The sequence below is a fragment of the Alosa pseudoharengus genome, unplaced genomic scaffold (genome assembly GCF_046254945.1).
Source record: "Alosa pseudoharengus isolate Yale_2024_CS ecotype anadromous, Long Island Sound unplaced genomic scaffold, YU_APseudo_1.1 YU_APseudo_1.1_scf_7, whole genome shotgun sequence".
Taxonomy (NCBI): Eukaryota; Metazoa; Chordata; class Actinopteri; order Clupeiformes; family Clupeidae; genus Alosa; species Alosa pseudoharengus.
Genome location: NW_027468859.1, coordinates 35494891 through 35509890, shown reverse-complemented (window position 1 = coordinate 35509890; position 15000 = coordinate 35494891). Strand labels below are relative to the sequence as shown.

Here is a 15000-nt window from a genome sequence, read left to right as displayed (position 1 = left end):
TGGACATAGCGCCTACTGCTGTTCTGGCATGAGATGTACGCATGTGCGAGTTCAGTAAAATGCCTTTCCTGAAAGGCCCAAAAACCTTATTAGAGAAACTGACCCTCCTTTCATGAAGTCACATACCTGACCTTTGCTTTGGGCAACATGAAAATGAATGTTCAACAATGAAAGTAAGCAATGGGGCCTTTGAAACACTTCATAATAAAGAACAAGAAAAAGCAAAGGGTAGATGTGGAGAAAGAGAGAGAGAGAGAGAGAGAGAGAGAGAGAGAGAGAGAGAGAGAGAGAGAGAGAGAGAGAGAGAGAGAGAGAGACAGGGTGGCGGGGATTTGGAACAGGTCTGTCCTATCGTTAGATTAATTGCCCTGGTGGCCATTACCTCTCGGCACGATTTATATCATGCAAATAATCCACCCTTCAGGAATTACACTCTAATAATGGCCTCAGTAGTGCCTCACATTATTTCTGACAGACTGCAATTTCTCTCATTCATAACATGTCTCACTTAATTATGGATTTGATGTATGATGATGCATGATGACGGATATGTGTGCGGAGAGCTAGATTTAGATTAAACTTTATTGTCATTGTACAGAGTACAAGTACACAGACAACGAAAGCTTCCTCTGAACCTGCTGGTTCGGGTGTGGAGAGACCTGTAGCGCCTCCTGGAGGGGAGTGGGGTAAACAGTCTGTGTTTGGGGTGGGAACAGTCTTTGATGATGCTGCGCGCCTTACGCAACCATCGCTTGGCCTGGATGGCCTCGATGGAGGGGAGTGAGGAATCGGTGATGCGTTAGGCAGTTTTCACCACCCTTTGAAGTGCTTTCCGGTCGAAGGCAGAGCAGTTGCCATACCATACTGTGACACAGTTGGTGAGGATGATCTCGATGGTGCAGCGGTAGAAGTTCACCAGGATCTGAGGAGACAGATGGACCTTCTTTAGTCTCCTTGGGAAGAAGAGACGCTGGTGAGCCTTCTTGATCAGGGTAGAGGTGTTGAGGGTCCAAGAGAGGTCCTCAGAGATGTGGACACCCAGAAACTTGAAGCTGCACCTGTCCCATTGATGAGAATGGGGGTGTGTGTGCTAGCTTTAGACTTCCTCAAGTCCACAATGAGCTCTTTGGTCCTCTTGGTGTTGAGAGCCAGGTTGTTGTCAGTGCACCAGGATGTTAGGTGCTGGACCTCCTCCCTGTAGGCCGTCTCATTGTTGTTGCTGAGACCAATCACCGTAGTGTCGTCTGTAAACTTGACAATGGTGTTAGAGCCATGTACAAGTGTGCAGTCATGGGTGAAGAAGGAGTAGAGGAGAGGGCTCAGCACACATCCCTGTGGTACGCCGGTGTTCAGGGTGATGGTTGAGGAAGTGTGGTTATCTAACCTAACAGACTGAGGTCTGAGGTCACGATGGAGGTGGTTTTAAAGCATGCGGGGGCAGCTGCCTGGGCTAGGGACAGATTTAATATGTCAGTCCAAACCTCAGTCAGCAGCACAGCAGGACACGTACCTGAGCACACATCCGGGGATACCATCAGGACCAGCAGCCTTACGTGCATTAGTCCTGCTCAGTGCCACACACACACATCGGTGGTGGAGTGGTGGATCTGCAGAGACCACAGCCTTGATGTCCATCTCCTTGCTGTCCCTATCGAAGCGGCCATAGAAGTGGTTCAACTCATCAAGCAAGGAGGTGTCGGTGACGAGGGGTGTGTGTGTGGGGGGGGGGTGTAGCTTGTAGTTTTGTAATCTGCCTGGATGCCTTGCCACATGCGTCAGAGGTCAGAGCTAGGAAACTCACTGAATCATTCCCTTCTTACGGGAACTCGGGAGGGACAATATTGATCAGTGAGGCCGATACTCTGGACTTGACTCTCTCTCTCTCTCTCTGCCCAGTTTAATCCACAGCACAACATACCGGTGGGTCTGCTAGGATAACAGAGCTCAGGAGCACACAGCAGCAGACCTACAGTGACCGTGTGCTCTGCTCAAATGAGGTGGCATTTTGCGGGCTCTCTCCCCCCAATACCAACTGGCTGCAGACGTGATTGCAGGAGGGTCAACAAGGCCAGATCCACAATGTTAAGGACACTGGGACTGCAGTGCGGACATTTTTGTTTGTGAATGGATCTACTGTGCCAGCCGGGGAGCCATCCTTCTGTTGACCACACGTCCGCTGACTTCAGACCCAGTGCGTCTGATTGGGGCTCTATATCGGGGCATAGGAGCCAGAGTGCCATGAAGAGTTGGTGAATGTAATGAGGCCTCTTTCACCATACAATTTCTATCAGCCATTACACTTCCTCTTTAAAATAATAAGGTAATCAATGAATTGGAACGACGCAATTATGTGAGTTTCTTGGGCCGTGATTCGCTGCAGTCTCCAGCGTTCTATTCAATGTGCCACTTTTTTTTCAAATCACAACTTTTCAATTAAAATGCACTGTGTGTTTAAGGACCAATTACTGTGGCAGAGTATTAAAAAGATGGAACTTTGGGGCAGAGGTTTTGTGTGTGTGTGTGTGTGTGTGTGTGTGTGTGTGGAGGGGGGTGACGGTGCCGGTTCAAGAGCCCTCAGCAAGTCCTCATAAAACTTTTGTTCGGAGGCCTCCGCTGAAATTTTTGTTCCAGCATAAAAGATAAGTGCCTCTTCTGGTAAGGTAGAAGTGCAAACTGGCATTAATAAAACATTGCGGCAATGAATGATACATAATCGAGTCCAAAACATGGCTAGCTTTTCAAATCAATCCATTAATGGGAGCTTTGAGGTAGAACATATTGGAGGGGAAAGAGAACAAGCTGAACTGGCCTACAAGACTGAGACACATCCTCCCAGAGAGAGGCCGCGGCAGGACAGGACGTCTTCTTTTTGAGAGCAAAGCAATACAACTTGCAGCAAACGTATCTTTCTATACGGTAACTCTACAGCTATTCATCTTATCAGAGGTGGCATCATTACACTTTCACTGTGTGCTTATGAATTATATACAGTATATTTGCCTGGGCCAAACGGTGGCACATTGCTCTTTGAATTGACATAAAAACGAAGCACAAAACGGTTCTGAAGAGGTCAGGTGAAAATACTCAGGTTGATGTTAAAGGCTTTGTTAAAGCTGACCAATAGCATTGCAGAACAATACCTTGAAATAAATCTGATTAGATTACGCTGTAACATAGCCATGGGTTTGATAGTGTTTCCCAGTGTGTTCATATGGTCATTTGCACGATGTCATCATTATGACCTGGCTAATTTATGTATATACTGTATTTATAATATATATGGACCTTACTCAAAGTGTGACTTCATGCTCTGACACTCTTGGTCATCACAGAGTTTCCCAAAGCCAAAGAATTAATGGTTTTTCGCAAATCCCTTTTACTGCTCGAAACAACTCGGGTTTCATTAGTTCTTCATTGCCAGATGGCATTTTTTCCCAGTGTTGGCATAATGGTCTCAAAATTTGCATTTCACAGTGAAGGGAGATTCTTGAGTTAACGGCACCCACATAAAGACAGCATCTGGAGGGTTCGTTACTCTAAATGTTTGGCAGACAGTGATAGTAGATTTCAAGACAAGATTCCAGCTCATTTTTCATGACACACAAATTGTAACTTGAAAAGACACCAACTAACCATGTAATGGATAAAGATAGTTAAACAAGCTTGCCATTGATCTACATTTTCTCTGCAACACATTAATGTCTGGTGCATATTTCCCAACTGTGCATTATATTATTATGGAGACTTTCATTATGAATTTATAAACACCGCTGTCATGGCAGAGCTAAAACATTTTGGCAGTAGGTGCCCACAGCAAAACGAGATATTTTCCCATTAACGTTTAAATTAAACGCGATAGTAACATCAGCCTCATGCTCGACGAGGACTGATTTACACTAAGCGGGACAGCAGGAATTGTAGTGGTCATTCAGAATGTAGAGCTTCCATATGGTCTCCACCTGTCCAGTCATGTCCAGGATCATGCACTCACCAGAGAAAGTGCTGCAGCAGTGAACATTCCGTCAGCGGAGAAGAGCGCTGCTGCAAAACAACATGTCCGTCTACATGTCGGCGGCCCTCTCAGCACACCCCAGTGAGATGGGGCATCGTGATGTTCTCCATAATGGAAACCCCGGAGCCGAGAATCTCAGGGATTGAGGCTGTTCTCTCCACAATCAAAGCCCAGTTTCAGTTGAGCCAGACAGTGCTATGCAAGGGCCTCTGAGAAGCCGTCACTGATTTGGTTTTGGTTTTTTTGCAGGAGCAATGTGAGAAACCACAGTGTTTCTTCCTTTCGAGCAGAAACAACACTTGGCAAGGCATCAAAGCTGAGTAGGGGTATGGACAGCAGGAAGAGGCTTGGGTGGGGGAGACATGCCTGTGTTTGGCCCCCTATGCGGCCAAGCCTCCCTCACAAACATTACTGTCTTATTAAATTAAACAGGCGGCCACAATTAAAACAAGCCAAGACAGCTTGCTGATGCTGCATTGGAAATATTTGTTAAGAGTGACTAATTGAATGCAGAGGAGTGAATTGACATTAATAAGGCATTAGGACACACACACACACACACACACACACACACACACACACACAGAACAGCTACCACCACAACATTTCATAAACAGAGACTTGTTGTCATTTTGTCACACCCAGCCTAATGCTGAAAGACTGGCTGCAGCCCTCGCTCCTTTCCCATTGACATTTGTACTTTACCCTTACACATGCTGATGTGCACGACACTTTTGGTTGGCTTTCCACCTACTGACTTATTTATATACTTTGTTAATTAATGATCGTTAGTATAAACTTTTACTTTTTACGTTCAGTTTGGTCTCCTCTTATGTCAGCTCTATTTTGAGCCAAGTGATCTTGACAAGTCAACAGCATTAATACCATAAATTCAGCCATTTGTATGGAGTTAGCGGTGTTTTCAAAAAAACATCTACATATCTATTTCACCCTGTCATCCAGGATGTTGATGCTGACTTGGGATGGCATTTTGCTTTAATGGAGCCTCCAGTGTAATGGCGCAGTTTCATACAGCCAGCTGGCATAGCCTCAACACTCACACACTGAAATGTTTCTGTTTCCAAAGAGGAACATAGATGGCAACCTGCTCCCCAATGCCCTGCTCACATGTGATTTGGCACCTTGTCAGGTGTGAGCTGTTCGCCGCAAAGCCTCGGGTATCTCGACAAAGCACAGGAGGAATTACCTGTCTGTCGCCACTCACCTCATTGGTCGAGAGAACAGAGTCCTCGTCCAGACTGAGGACTGCGTCTGTGAGGATAACATCATGGGGGAAAAAGCGACTGCTCATCGTCTGGAGAAACAGAGAGAGAGAGAGGGAGAGAGGGAGAGAGAGACAGAGAGAGGGGGAGAGAGAGCAAAATAAAGAGAGAGAGAGTGAGAGAGAGACGGAGACAGAGACAGAGAAACATAGAAAGAAAGAGAGAGAGAGCGGGAGAGAGAAAGAGAGAGAGAGAGAGAGAGGAGGAGAAAATGGAAAGGAAAAGTTCCCATCAGTGCCTGGCGGGTTTTAAACAATCAGTGATGATATTAGCTTTATGAAGTCATTAGAAAATTAATTACTCTTTGCTGTGCTGTGCTGTGCTGACATTGATATGCAGTACCAGTGCTTTGCGAGGTGAGTGACAAATGAACGTACACTTCACAGAAAGCCCACTCTTTCTGGAGTTTGCTGAGGTGCTAGTCTTTCAGTTCATGGGTAATGTTTCAATAGTCTAGCCTCTCTGCATGTGCTTGTCAAGAGGATGTGGAGATGTATGGCTTTTCAGGGAAGGAGGCAGTCCTGGAGGTGAATAAATCTTTTCTGGCCAGCCTTTTCATTCATCACTCCCATGGATGGGAATGTACCTAGAGACCAAAATGTTGCCTTTTCAACCTCTCATTGGAAAGACTGATGGCTTTGGCATTTCTGAGCGATAAAACATTGCTGTTACAGTCTTCGTTTGCTGTTGCGGGCCCTGGACTCTGGGCACCTGCATCTGCTAAGATTAAATCTGAGGAATTTCTTATTGCACGCTCAAGCATTGTGATAACATCCAGCTGTTTGGGGATTAGTCTATGTGCTAGTTCTATGGTTTCAGCTGAGCAGAGGTCTTTAGGAGTGTCTTAATCAGTGGCCATGGAGGTCAAAAATACAGTACAAATATTTGTTTACTTTATTGTTTTTAGATATATTCAATGCCTGCGTGAATGACAAAGGCAAAAGCAAACCCGACACAAACAGCCGACACAGCAATTCCTTTTGGTATGCTGACCTTAAGGATAACTGCATGACTTGACACAACAAAGACATTTTTAGATGTTTTTCAAAGATAGCATTGCTAGAAGCATCTAGAGGTAGGGGAAAACAGTAGAAGAAAATCATATCTGCAAGGGAAGGATCTGTAATAAGAAAGAGAATGTCATTTTCTGTCAGTAGTATACATACTGTGTGTGTGTATGTGTGTGTGTGTGCGTGCGTGCGTGCGCGTGTGAGTGTGTGTGTGTATTTGTGCGTGTTGTGTGTGTGCGTGTTGTGTGTGTGTGTTTGTGTGCGCGTGTGTATCTGTGTGTGTGCCCACGTGTGTGTACACGTGTGAATGTGTGTGTGTGTGCATGTGCGCGTGTGTGTGTGTGTGTGTTGTGTGTGTGCATGTATGTGTGTGTGTTTCTCTCTCACTCTGTGTGTGTGTGTGTGTGTGTCTTTCTCTCTCTCTCTCTCTCTCTCTCTCTCTCTGTGTGTATGTGTGTGTGTGTTCTCAGTGTGTGTGTGCGTGTGTCTCTCTCTGTTTGTGTGTGTGTGTGTGTGTGTCAGTGTCTATATGCTTGGGAGACTGCAAACACTAGGCCACGGAGGAACCCTGCTGTTAGCGTTTCCTGGCTGGACGGTGCGGCCGGGTCTAATCCCCACTGAGGTGACCAGTGCAGTGTGGACGCAGCTTAACAGCCAGAGTGAGCGAGAACACCTCCCGCCACATAATATGGTAATGCACCACACACGCAGCTCAAGGGGTTAATGGAGCAAGTGAATAAGCCCTTGTGCGCGCACACACACACACACACACACACACACACACACACACACACACACAGCTCGGCTCTGTGGGAAAGCCATTCATCAGGGCTCGCCTGTATCGACAGGGACCCTGTTGCCCTGGAGATTAGCCTCAGGTAGCCAGAACAAGCACAAGGGGGCGTGGCAGTGGGCATTACTGAGAGAGAGAGAGAGAGAGAGAGAGAGAGAGAGAGGGAGAGAGAGAGAAGGAGGCGGTTACAGATGCAAGGTAGCTATTGACTGGTGAGAAAGTGAGAAAGAGAGAAAGTGCCTTAATGTAATTTTGATGTGTGTGTGGGTGTGTGTTTATGAGTGTGTGAGAGAAAGAGAAAGAGAGAGAGAGAGAGAGAGAGAGAGAGAGAGAGAGAGAGAGAGAAAGAGAGAGAGAGAGAGAGACAGAATTCTGGGCAGACCTGAGGGTGCATGAAAAACTCACTTCTCTGACATTTCTTGATCAAAATGTGTCAGTGTCCATCAATTCCACTGTAGATTCCACAGTGATTTTCAAGTGTCTTTGACCTGAAAACCGCTACCCAGTATCCACTGTTGAATGCTCTCTGATCAATGCCCTCAGATGGCTGCACACACTGGCCTAAATGTACTAAGAATTACCGCCAAATTAGCGCCTGTTTCTGATGCTTTTTGCACCTTATAACATGACATTGTAGGTACAAACGACAGTGATTACACGTGGATCAAAGTGCATTTTGCGTGCCACTGGAGCACAGAATGGCAATCTGCGCTGTTCTTGCTGATGCATATGTATTTATGGGAGGGCGAGGGAAAAGTGGGAGTATCGTGCAAACACAGGGGAGGAGAAAAACTGATTGATTACGTATTCCGCCATATGAAACCAGCGCACGTCTGTTTTGCGGTGATAAACTTCCGCCTGTTAAAAGCAGGTGTAATCCATTAGCGAAACTTTCAGAGACAGCTGAATCAGTATTCAGAGCATCCGTTTTCTATATTGTACTATGTCAAAAGCAACCATAACTTTTTGTTTGCCTTTCTAATATCGTATTTTTTTACTTTCACAACATCCACTTCCCAATCTGCTAGACTAGGGTAGGCTATCATAGTCTACGTGCAGTAAATAGTTTGAGTATTTTTTTAAGTGGAGTAGAACTACTAGGCCAACTCTCTATGTCGCTGTTAGTTGACATCTTATCATGTGTGATCGCTAAACTTTGATTCTTGTTAATGTCGCAAACGGTTAACTCTATTCAACTGCACTTGTGGTTCAGCTGTGGGCACGTAATTAGCATTGTAGAGGGGGCGGGGATGCACAACATCGTCCAGCTGCAGCCATAAAAGGGCCGTTCCCATGTTTGTGGGCGTTCCCGTTTAGCGTTCCCGTTTAGCGTTAACAATACCAAGATCTACAACAGTATAACTATCATTAGATTCTCTATGAAATATAAGGAAATATATGATCATATATCATTAGATTCTCTATGAAATATAAGGACCCTACTAAGCACAAAATTTACATTCGGGCAGTAAGGTTTTTCCAAAGTGTCCACATAACATGGACACTTGGGAGGCAGCCGTGGCCTACTGGTTAGCACTCTGGACTTGTAACCGGAGGGTTGCCGGTTCGAGCCCCGACCAGTGGGCCGCGGCTAAAGTGCCCTTGAGCAAGGCACCTAACCCCTCACTGCTCCCCGAGCGCCGCCGTTGTAGCAGGCAGCTCACTGCGCCGGGATTAGTGTGTGCTTCACCTCACTGTGTGTTCACTGTGTGCTGTCTGTGTTTCACTAATTCACCGATTGGGTTAAATGCAGAGACCAAATTTCCCTTACGGGATCAAAAAGTATATATACATATATATAACATCATCTCTTAGCTATAATTTCTCCAGATTGCTTTTGGTTTCCTGCACCGCCACGAACAGACCCACTTGCTGAGGAACACCAGTTAGGACATCTGCACTCCTGAAGCTGTCATATCGGAATAATGGGAGCAGTGGCGTCACAACGAGGCTCTCTCTTATAACGGGTTTATTTAAAACTCTCAGAACTCACTATCTTTATTTGCTCTTTCTTTCTCTCTCTGTCTCTCTCTCACACACTCTCTCTTTCTCTCTATCTCTTTTGTCTCTTTCTCGCTCTCGTTCTTTCCCTCTGAAAAATATGCACCATATGTTTTTTTCTGTCTAATCATATTCACTGTGATCATAAATATACATTATACATAGAATATGCACTCACATTACCTAAAATACACTCTACTCTACTCTACTTGACTGACAATTGAAATTGCTGGCGTGTGATGGTGGTGAGAAGTCGACATTGAGGTTTCTGTTGCGTGATGGTGAGAAGTCTGTAAATTGCAGCCGGTAGGTTCCTGAGTCCTACTGACGGAGACAAAGACCTGATCTGGGCTATCCATCCGGCAGCAGCCATTAGGGCCCCTGTTATCAACTATTTACCAACCTCCCAGGGCACACAGGATAAATGACAACAATTGGGCCATTGCTGGGACATATGCAGCGGAAATAAATCACTTAACAGCTTGTGATGGAGTGAGTGTGGGACTGGACTTTACCTTTAGTGTAACACTTTGCATGGCTTTCTCTTTCTGTTTCAGAAAGAAGGACTCTGTGTTTATAATGCAGACTAGTTGCAAATGCAAAACGTAATTATGGTCCTTAATACAGATACTGGTTAGTAAAAAGCAAACCACCCAAATAAAAAAAGCATGGGTCATACCATATCAAATAACCCAATGCCAAAAAAGAATTTCCCAGGTCTCCCTCTTAGATTTCATGGGTTTCACGGGTACTCTCATAACAAGTTTATAAAAATCTTAATTAGGTCTTTATGTAACACTTTTTTCCTACAAATGCTACAAATTAAAGCCTTTTGAAATTATAATAACTTTCACACATTTTGTTCATGTATAGCTTTGACACCTACTGACTTGGGCTGACTTTTTTGTAAAATTAAACAAAAATATAATAATAAGATGCATTTCTTGTGCATTTACAAGACTTGTAACTGCACAACTGTCAACTTTTCAGAGATTCTTAATCAGCCAGTATGCTAGATAAGCACTCAATCACCCCCTGCGAGATCTGATATGGAATGACTCACATATATTTGAGCTAAAAGTAACATATGTAACCATAGAAACATTCTGAAACAGCAGCCAAGTTGAGAAGGAAAATTCAAAGCATTTCTGGCTTATGTGCATCAGATCTTACGTACTGTAGTTTCCCACAGATCTTTCACAAGGATCAAGCAAAGGTTAGGTGACTGTGTTGTAACATATTATAAAATAGTGTTTCCACCTAAACTGAAATTAAATTTAGATTTTGGTTATTTAAGTGGTGGGCGCCATCATGATAAAAATTAAAAATCATCTAAACAAGGGGTCTTAAACGCACAAGATTATCATCATAACTGCTTTTGACCTCTATTTTGAGACCACCCCCCCTCTATTCAGCTGACTTACTTAATAGAATGGAGCTTATGAAACATTGATAGGGCCTCGTAACTGCTTTATAAATGATTATGGTGTAACAGTGGCCATTTTCCTAATGAGACTGCACTGTGATACGTACCCGCTAGCTGCATTTTCCTTTCACATCCATCTCAGACACGGGTGGGAGAGTAGCACCTTTTATAAATCCTTTGTGCTTAATAAACCCGCGCTCCCAGCCCTAATGATATCGAGCGTCTAATAGAAAACTGGTGTGAAATGTGTATTTCTGCAATGATTGTGGTGGCTGATTAGGAAATCGTTGCATACCGTCTTATTGATCCGGCAGCTAATATGACAGAATCACCTTCATCCATCACATTAAATGCCACACGGCGGGTGTAATTATGGTATTGACCCATAATTGGAGCAGATTAATTATTTAACAATGAGTGTGTCTAAAAAGGCAGCACTCTAGCCCTTTTAAAAGAGCTGATGTGAAATCTACAATGGTTAGCTTACTGTAGAAAAATTGTCAGTCACCTGGAAGGACCATATTTTTCCTGCATATAAAATAGCTTATCAAAGTCAGACCATAGTGGCTAGATTTCAAAGGTCATGTCAGCCTGTTCTATGATCTACTTTCACCTGAAGATTTTACCCAACTCTAGTAAGTTAAAAACTGTAAAATCTCCTCATAAACGGAAGTTATATCAACAAACTCCTGACTGACAGCATTTTATTGCCATTTTATATGAATACAGGGGCAAATACCTTCACATTAAAGCAAGCTACAAAGTCTGAGTCTGAGCGTTCTGACTCCCTCTTGAACTTCCAGCAGTTTCTTGCCTGGCTTGTGCTCATGGAGGTTATCTGGAAGCCCAGCTGGTGCTGTTGAAGCCAGAGCTGCTCTGTCAGTCTGTGCTATCCACACTGGCATCTCCTCCAGGTCTTCTCTCTCTCTCTCTCTCTCTCTTCTCTCTGCTATTCACCCTGGCATCTCCTCCAGGTCTTTTTTTCTCTCTCTCTCTCTCTCTCTCTCTCTCTCCTCTCTCACTCTTTTCTCTCTGCTATTCACCCTGGCATCTCCTCCAGGTCTTTTCTCTCTCTCTCTCTCTCTCTCTCTCTCTCTCTCTCTCTCTCTCTCTCTCTCTCTCTCTCTCTCTCTCTCTCTTCTCTCTACTATTCACCCTGGCATCTCCTCAGGTCCTCTCTCTCTCCCTCTCTCTCTCTCTCTCTCTCCTCTCTCTCTCTTTTCTCTCTGCTATCCACCTCTCTCTCACTCTCACACACTCTTTTCTCCCTCCACCCAAGCTCAGATGGACATCTTCAGGGAGTGTTTGTCCTTCAGTCTGACCATCTCTCTCCCCCTCTTCTGCCCCACAGCAGAATGAGCAGGTCTCCTTTAACTGTTCCCACGGAGACAGAGACAGCTCATCACTGTGGGTTTGATCTCTCTCTTTCTCTCTCTCCCTCTTTCTCTCTCTTTCTCTCCATCCCTGACCAGCGTCAATGCATTCTCCCTCTGGGCACAAATAGAACGTGATACTGAAGAGGCTGTGTCACTGTCTTGGACTAGTTTGTCTCTCACGCTCTCCCTCCTCCCTCACACTCTTTCTTTCTTTCTTTCTTTCTTTCTTTCTTTCTTTCTTTCTTTCTTTCTCCACCTCTGTATTTCACCCTGTTACTCATAGAATCCTCACAATATACCAGTTTGATTTAATGACATGTCTAGACAGCTCTTTCTTTTTCTCTCTCCTACTCTCCCTCAGACTCCTACACAGTGAAACAACAGCAAATGCTTTAGACACACTTGAGTGGAGATGGCTTCATTAGAAGACATGACAATTCTGCATAGTTATTGGACTCAGGTTAGCACATCAAGTCTGCTTCATTTAGATCAACCACTGACTGTATAGCCTAAAGGCCTCCACACACACACGCACCGACATGAGCTTTCTACATTCGATTACATTAGACTCCATTGTTTCTAACACAACCCCGCATACCATCACCGAATCCTTTCGCTGCTGCCCTATAGATTATGATTCAGTAATCAGTATTTTTGTTGGCGCCGCTCAATCAGATCCATTGTTTACCGAATGCTTGTCGAACACTCCGGTGCTGGTGTGTGTGGGGGCAAGTGACAGAGGCGATTCTAGGGTCTGTGGGGGCCCCAAGCAAAAATTCCAAGGGGGCCCTACCGACAAGTGTTATCACCATTATGTTATATCACCATTAGGTTATTATGTTAAATGATAAAAATACAAAAAGCGTATTATAACATTTCTTATATTTTGACATGTATCTCACAAAATATCATTTTGAGTGCATGGTCTACATCTTTTTACTGCATTGCCATGAACAAAGTAGAGGCAAAAAAGGGGTTTCTTTGTTGAACAAATTGGGATGCAATGTGAGCCTTGAATTGGATGCCATGCAGGAATTTAATAGGATCTCAAAACCGAATTATGAACATGCTTTGCCATAGAGAAACACACGATATCGTTGGATTATAAACATGCTTTGCCACAAAAACAGACAAAAATTCGTAAACGTGGGGTAAGTCCAGCTATATGAAGTTATTATTTTGCTGTCACTTCGTCTGTTTTATAACCCAGAAGGATGTACTTGATATCAAATGATAGCTCTGTGTCTCCTCTTTCATCTGACGTGCGTGGCATATCTATACGATCACAGGTCCGCAAGCAATTCAAACAAGAGTAATGGGTATGCAGCGTTGGTTTGTGTACATGACGTTATTTTTTTGCAGTCACTTCGTCTGTTTTTACAAGCCAGAAGGATCGATATACATGGTACCAATTGATAGCCCTGTGTCTCCTCTTTCATCTGATATGCTTGCCATATCTATGCGATCACGGGTTTGCGAGTAATTCAAACGATAGTAATGGGTGAGCAGGGGAATATTTACAGTCTAGAAGTATAGACTGTAAATATGATGCAATTTGATTTCATTTCATGATTTTCTTTTATTTTAATACTTGATCGTACAGACACGTGCGTAGTCTCGTTGGAAAGCCCCACTTCTGCTCTGTCACGCAATAAAATAAAAAGCTTTATCTCGCTGCAATGAACAGTTCCGGAGCAATGTAACAAAGAAGAAAGGGTGTGTTTTTTGACGCATTGCGTCAATCGTGCAATCTAACAAATTAACGTATGAAAGTATGCTTGGTCCTTACTGCATCGCGATTAACATGTTATGGCTGACAGCCCTAATACAAACATAACGTTAACCATCTCTTTGCTTAACTAGTTGTAACTGCCGCTAGCTAGCTGAAGTTTACTGTCGTATAGATCTAGCAAACCATGTCCAATCTTTCTGCCAATTAACAGAGTAGGCTAAATGCCAAAATCCGATGTTGATCCGTCATCACTGCACCCTCGATTGACGTTTACCACAGTTGCCTAAATATGTGCGGATTCTTTGAACTTTTTTGAACACAGATCCGCTGTTCATAAGGCCATAGCATAGGGCCTACATATGCACGTAGGCCTACTGTTTGTACAACAGGGCAGGAGCACGCAAAATACATCATTCAATCTCTATGGACGAAATTCTCGCTTGACCCACCGGCAAACGCGCTGAGACCAGGTCGGGGGCCCCCTAGCGGCTCGGGGCTCCAAGCAGTTGCTTGGTTTGCCTGTTGACAAGGTGCGCCTCTGGCAAGTGACACACCGAGTGTTGGCTCAGTCATGTCGGCGTCTATATGCAGAGCGCTCAAGACTGTGACACACCACATGCAAGTGCGCTGCACTCCAAGACACTCATCCTATCTCAGTAGACAAAGGAGGGTTCTCCGCGCTTCTGTCGTTTAGAGACAATCCGGTGCAGCCAGGCCAGGACAGATACTTTAGAGAGAAGGAGAGACGCCGGTGCAGCTCAGATGTCTTCTTCATTTTCTTTATTCTTTACTAAAAGGTGCAGAACATTATTAACTTTGAATTATTAACGTTTCAATGTAGTCACATCTTTATCAGAGTCCTCATTCTCATCAGAGTCCTCATTCTCATCAGAGTCCTCATTCTCATCAGAGTCCTCATTTTATCTGTTTTTTTTCTTCTTCTGCCTCTTCATCCCTCGCTTTCTCGTACACACAGTCTGTTTACGGTGCATTCTGCACATTTGCTACAGAGGTGTAGAAGTCCAGCTTCAGAAAGTAAATATCCAACCATGTGTTAGTTCTACCTGTGAACTTAACACAGGTGATCTCACCAACTAGCTGGTCTACCTGTGCACTTAACACAGGTGATCTCACCAGTTAGCTGCTCTACCTGGCTGAAGAGTTGTGCTAATTAGAATCATCTGGTTTAAGTGAATGGCTGGCACAGATTATATGGTAGGACTTTTACTTTGTAAAGCTTTTCCACGTCTGATTTTGCTACAATGTTTCAGTGGGATCAAAACCACAGCCTTGTTTTTGAACATCTCTCAAAACCCCTAAAGCTGCCCCGGTGAGTGTCATAGAGAGACAGAGAAGGTGAGGGACCA

General features: G+C 44.3%; 1 protein-coding gene across 1 annotated transcript in view; it reads right to left on the bottom strand.

Moving 5' to 3' along the window:
• LOC143109333 (exostosin-1) overlaps nt 1-15000 on the bottom strand; it is a 246452-nt gene that overhangs the window by 5106 nt on the left and 226346 nt on the right. Inside the window, exon 9 of the mRNA XM_076271986.1 lies at nt 5238-5327. Coding sequence (XP_076128101.1) covers nt 5238-5327 — 90 coding nt within the window. The remainder of the gene's footprint in view (nt 1-5237; nt 5328-15000) is intronic.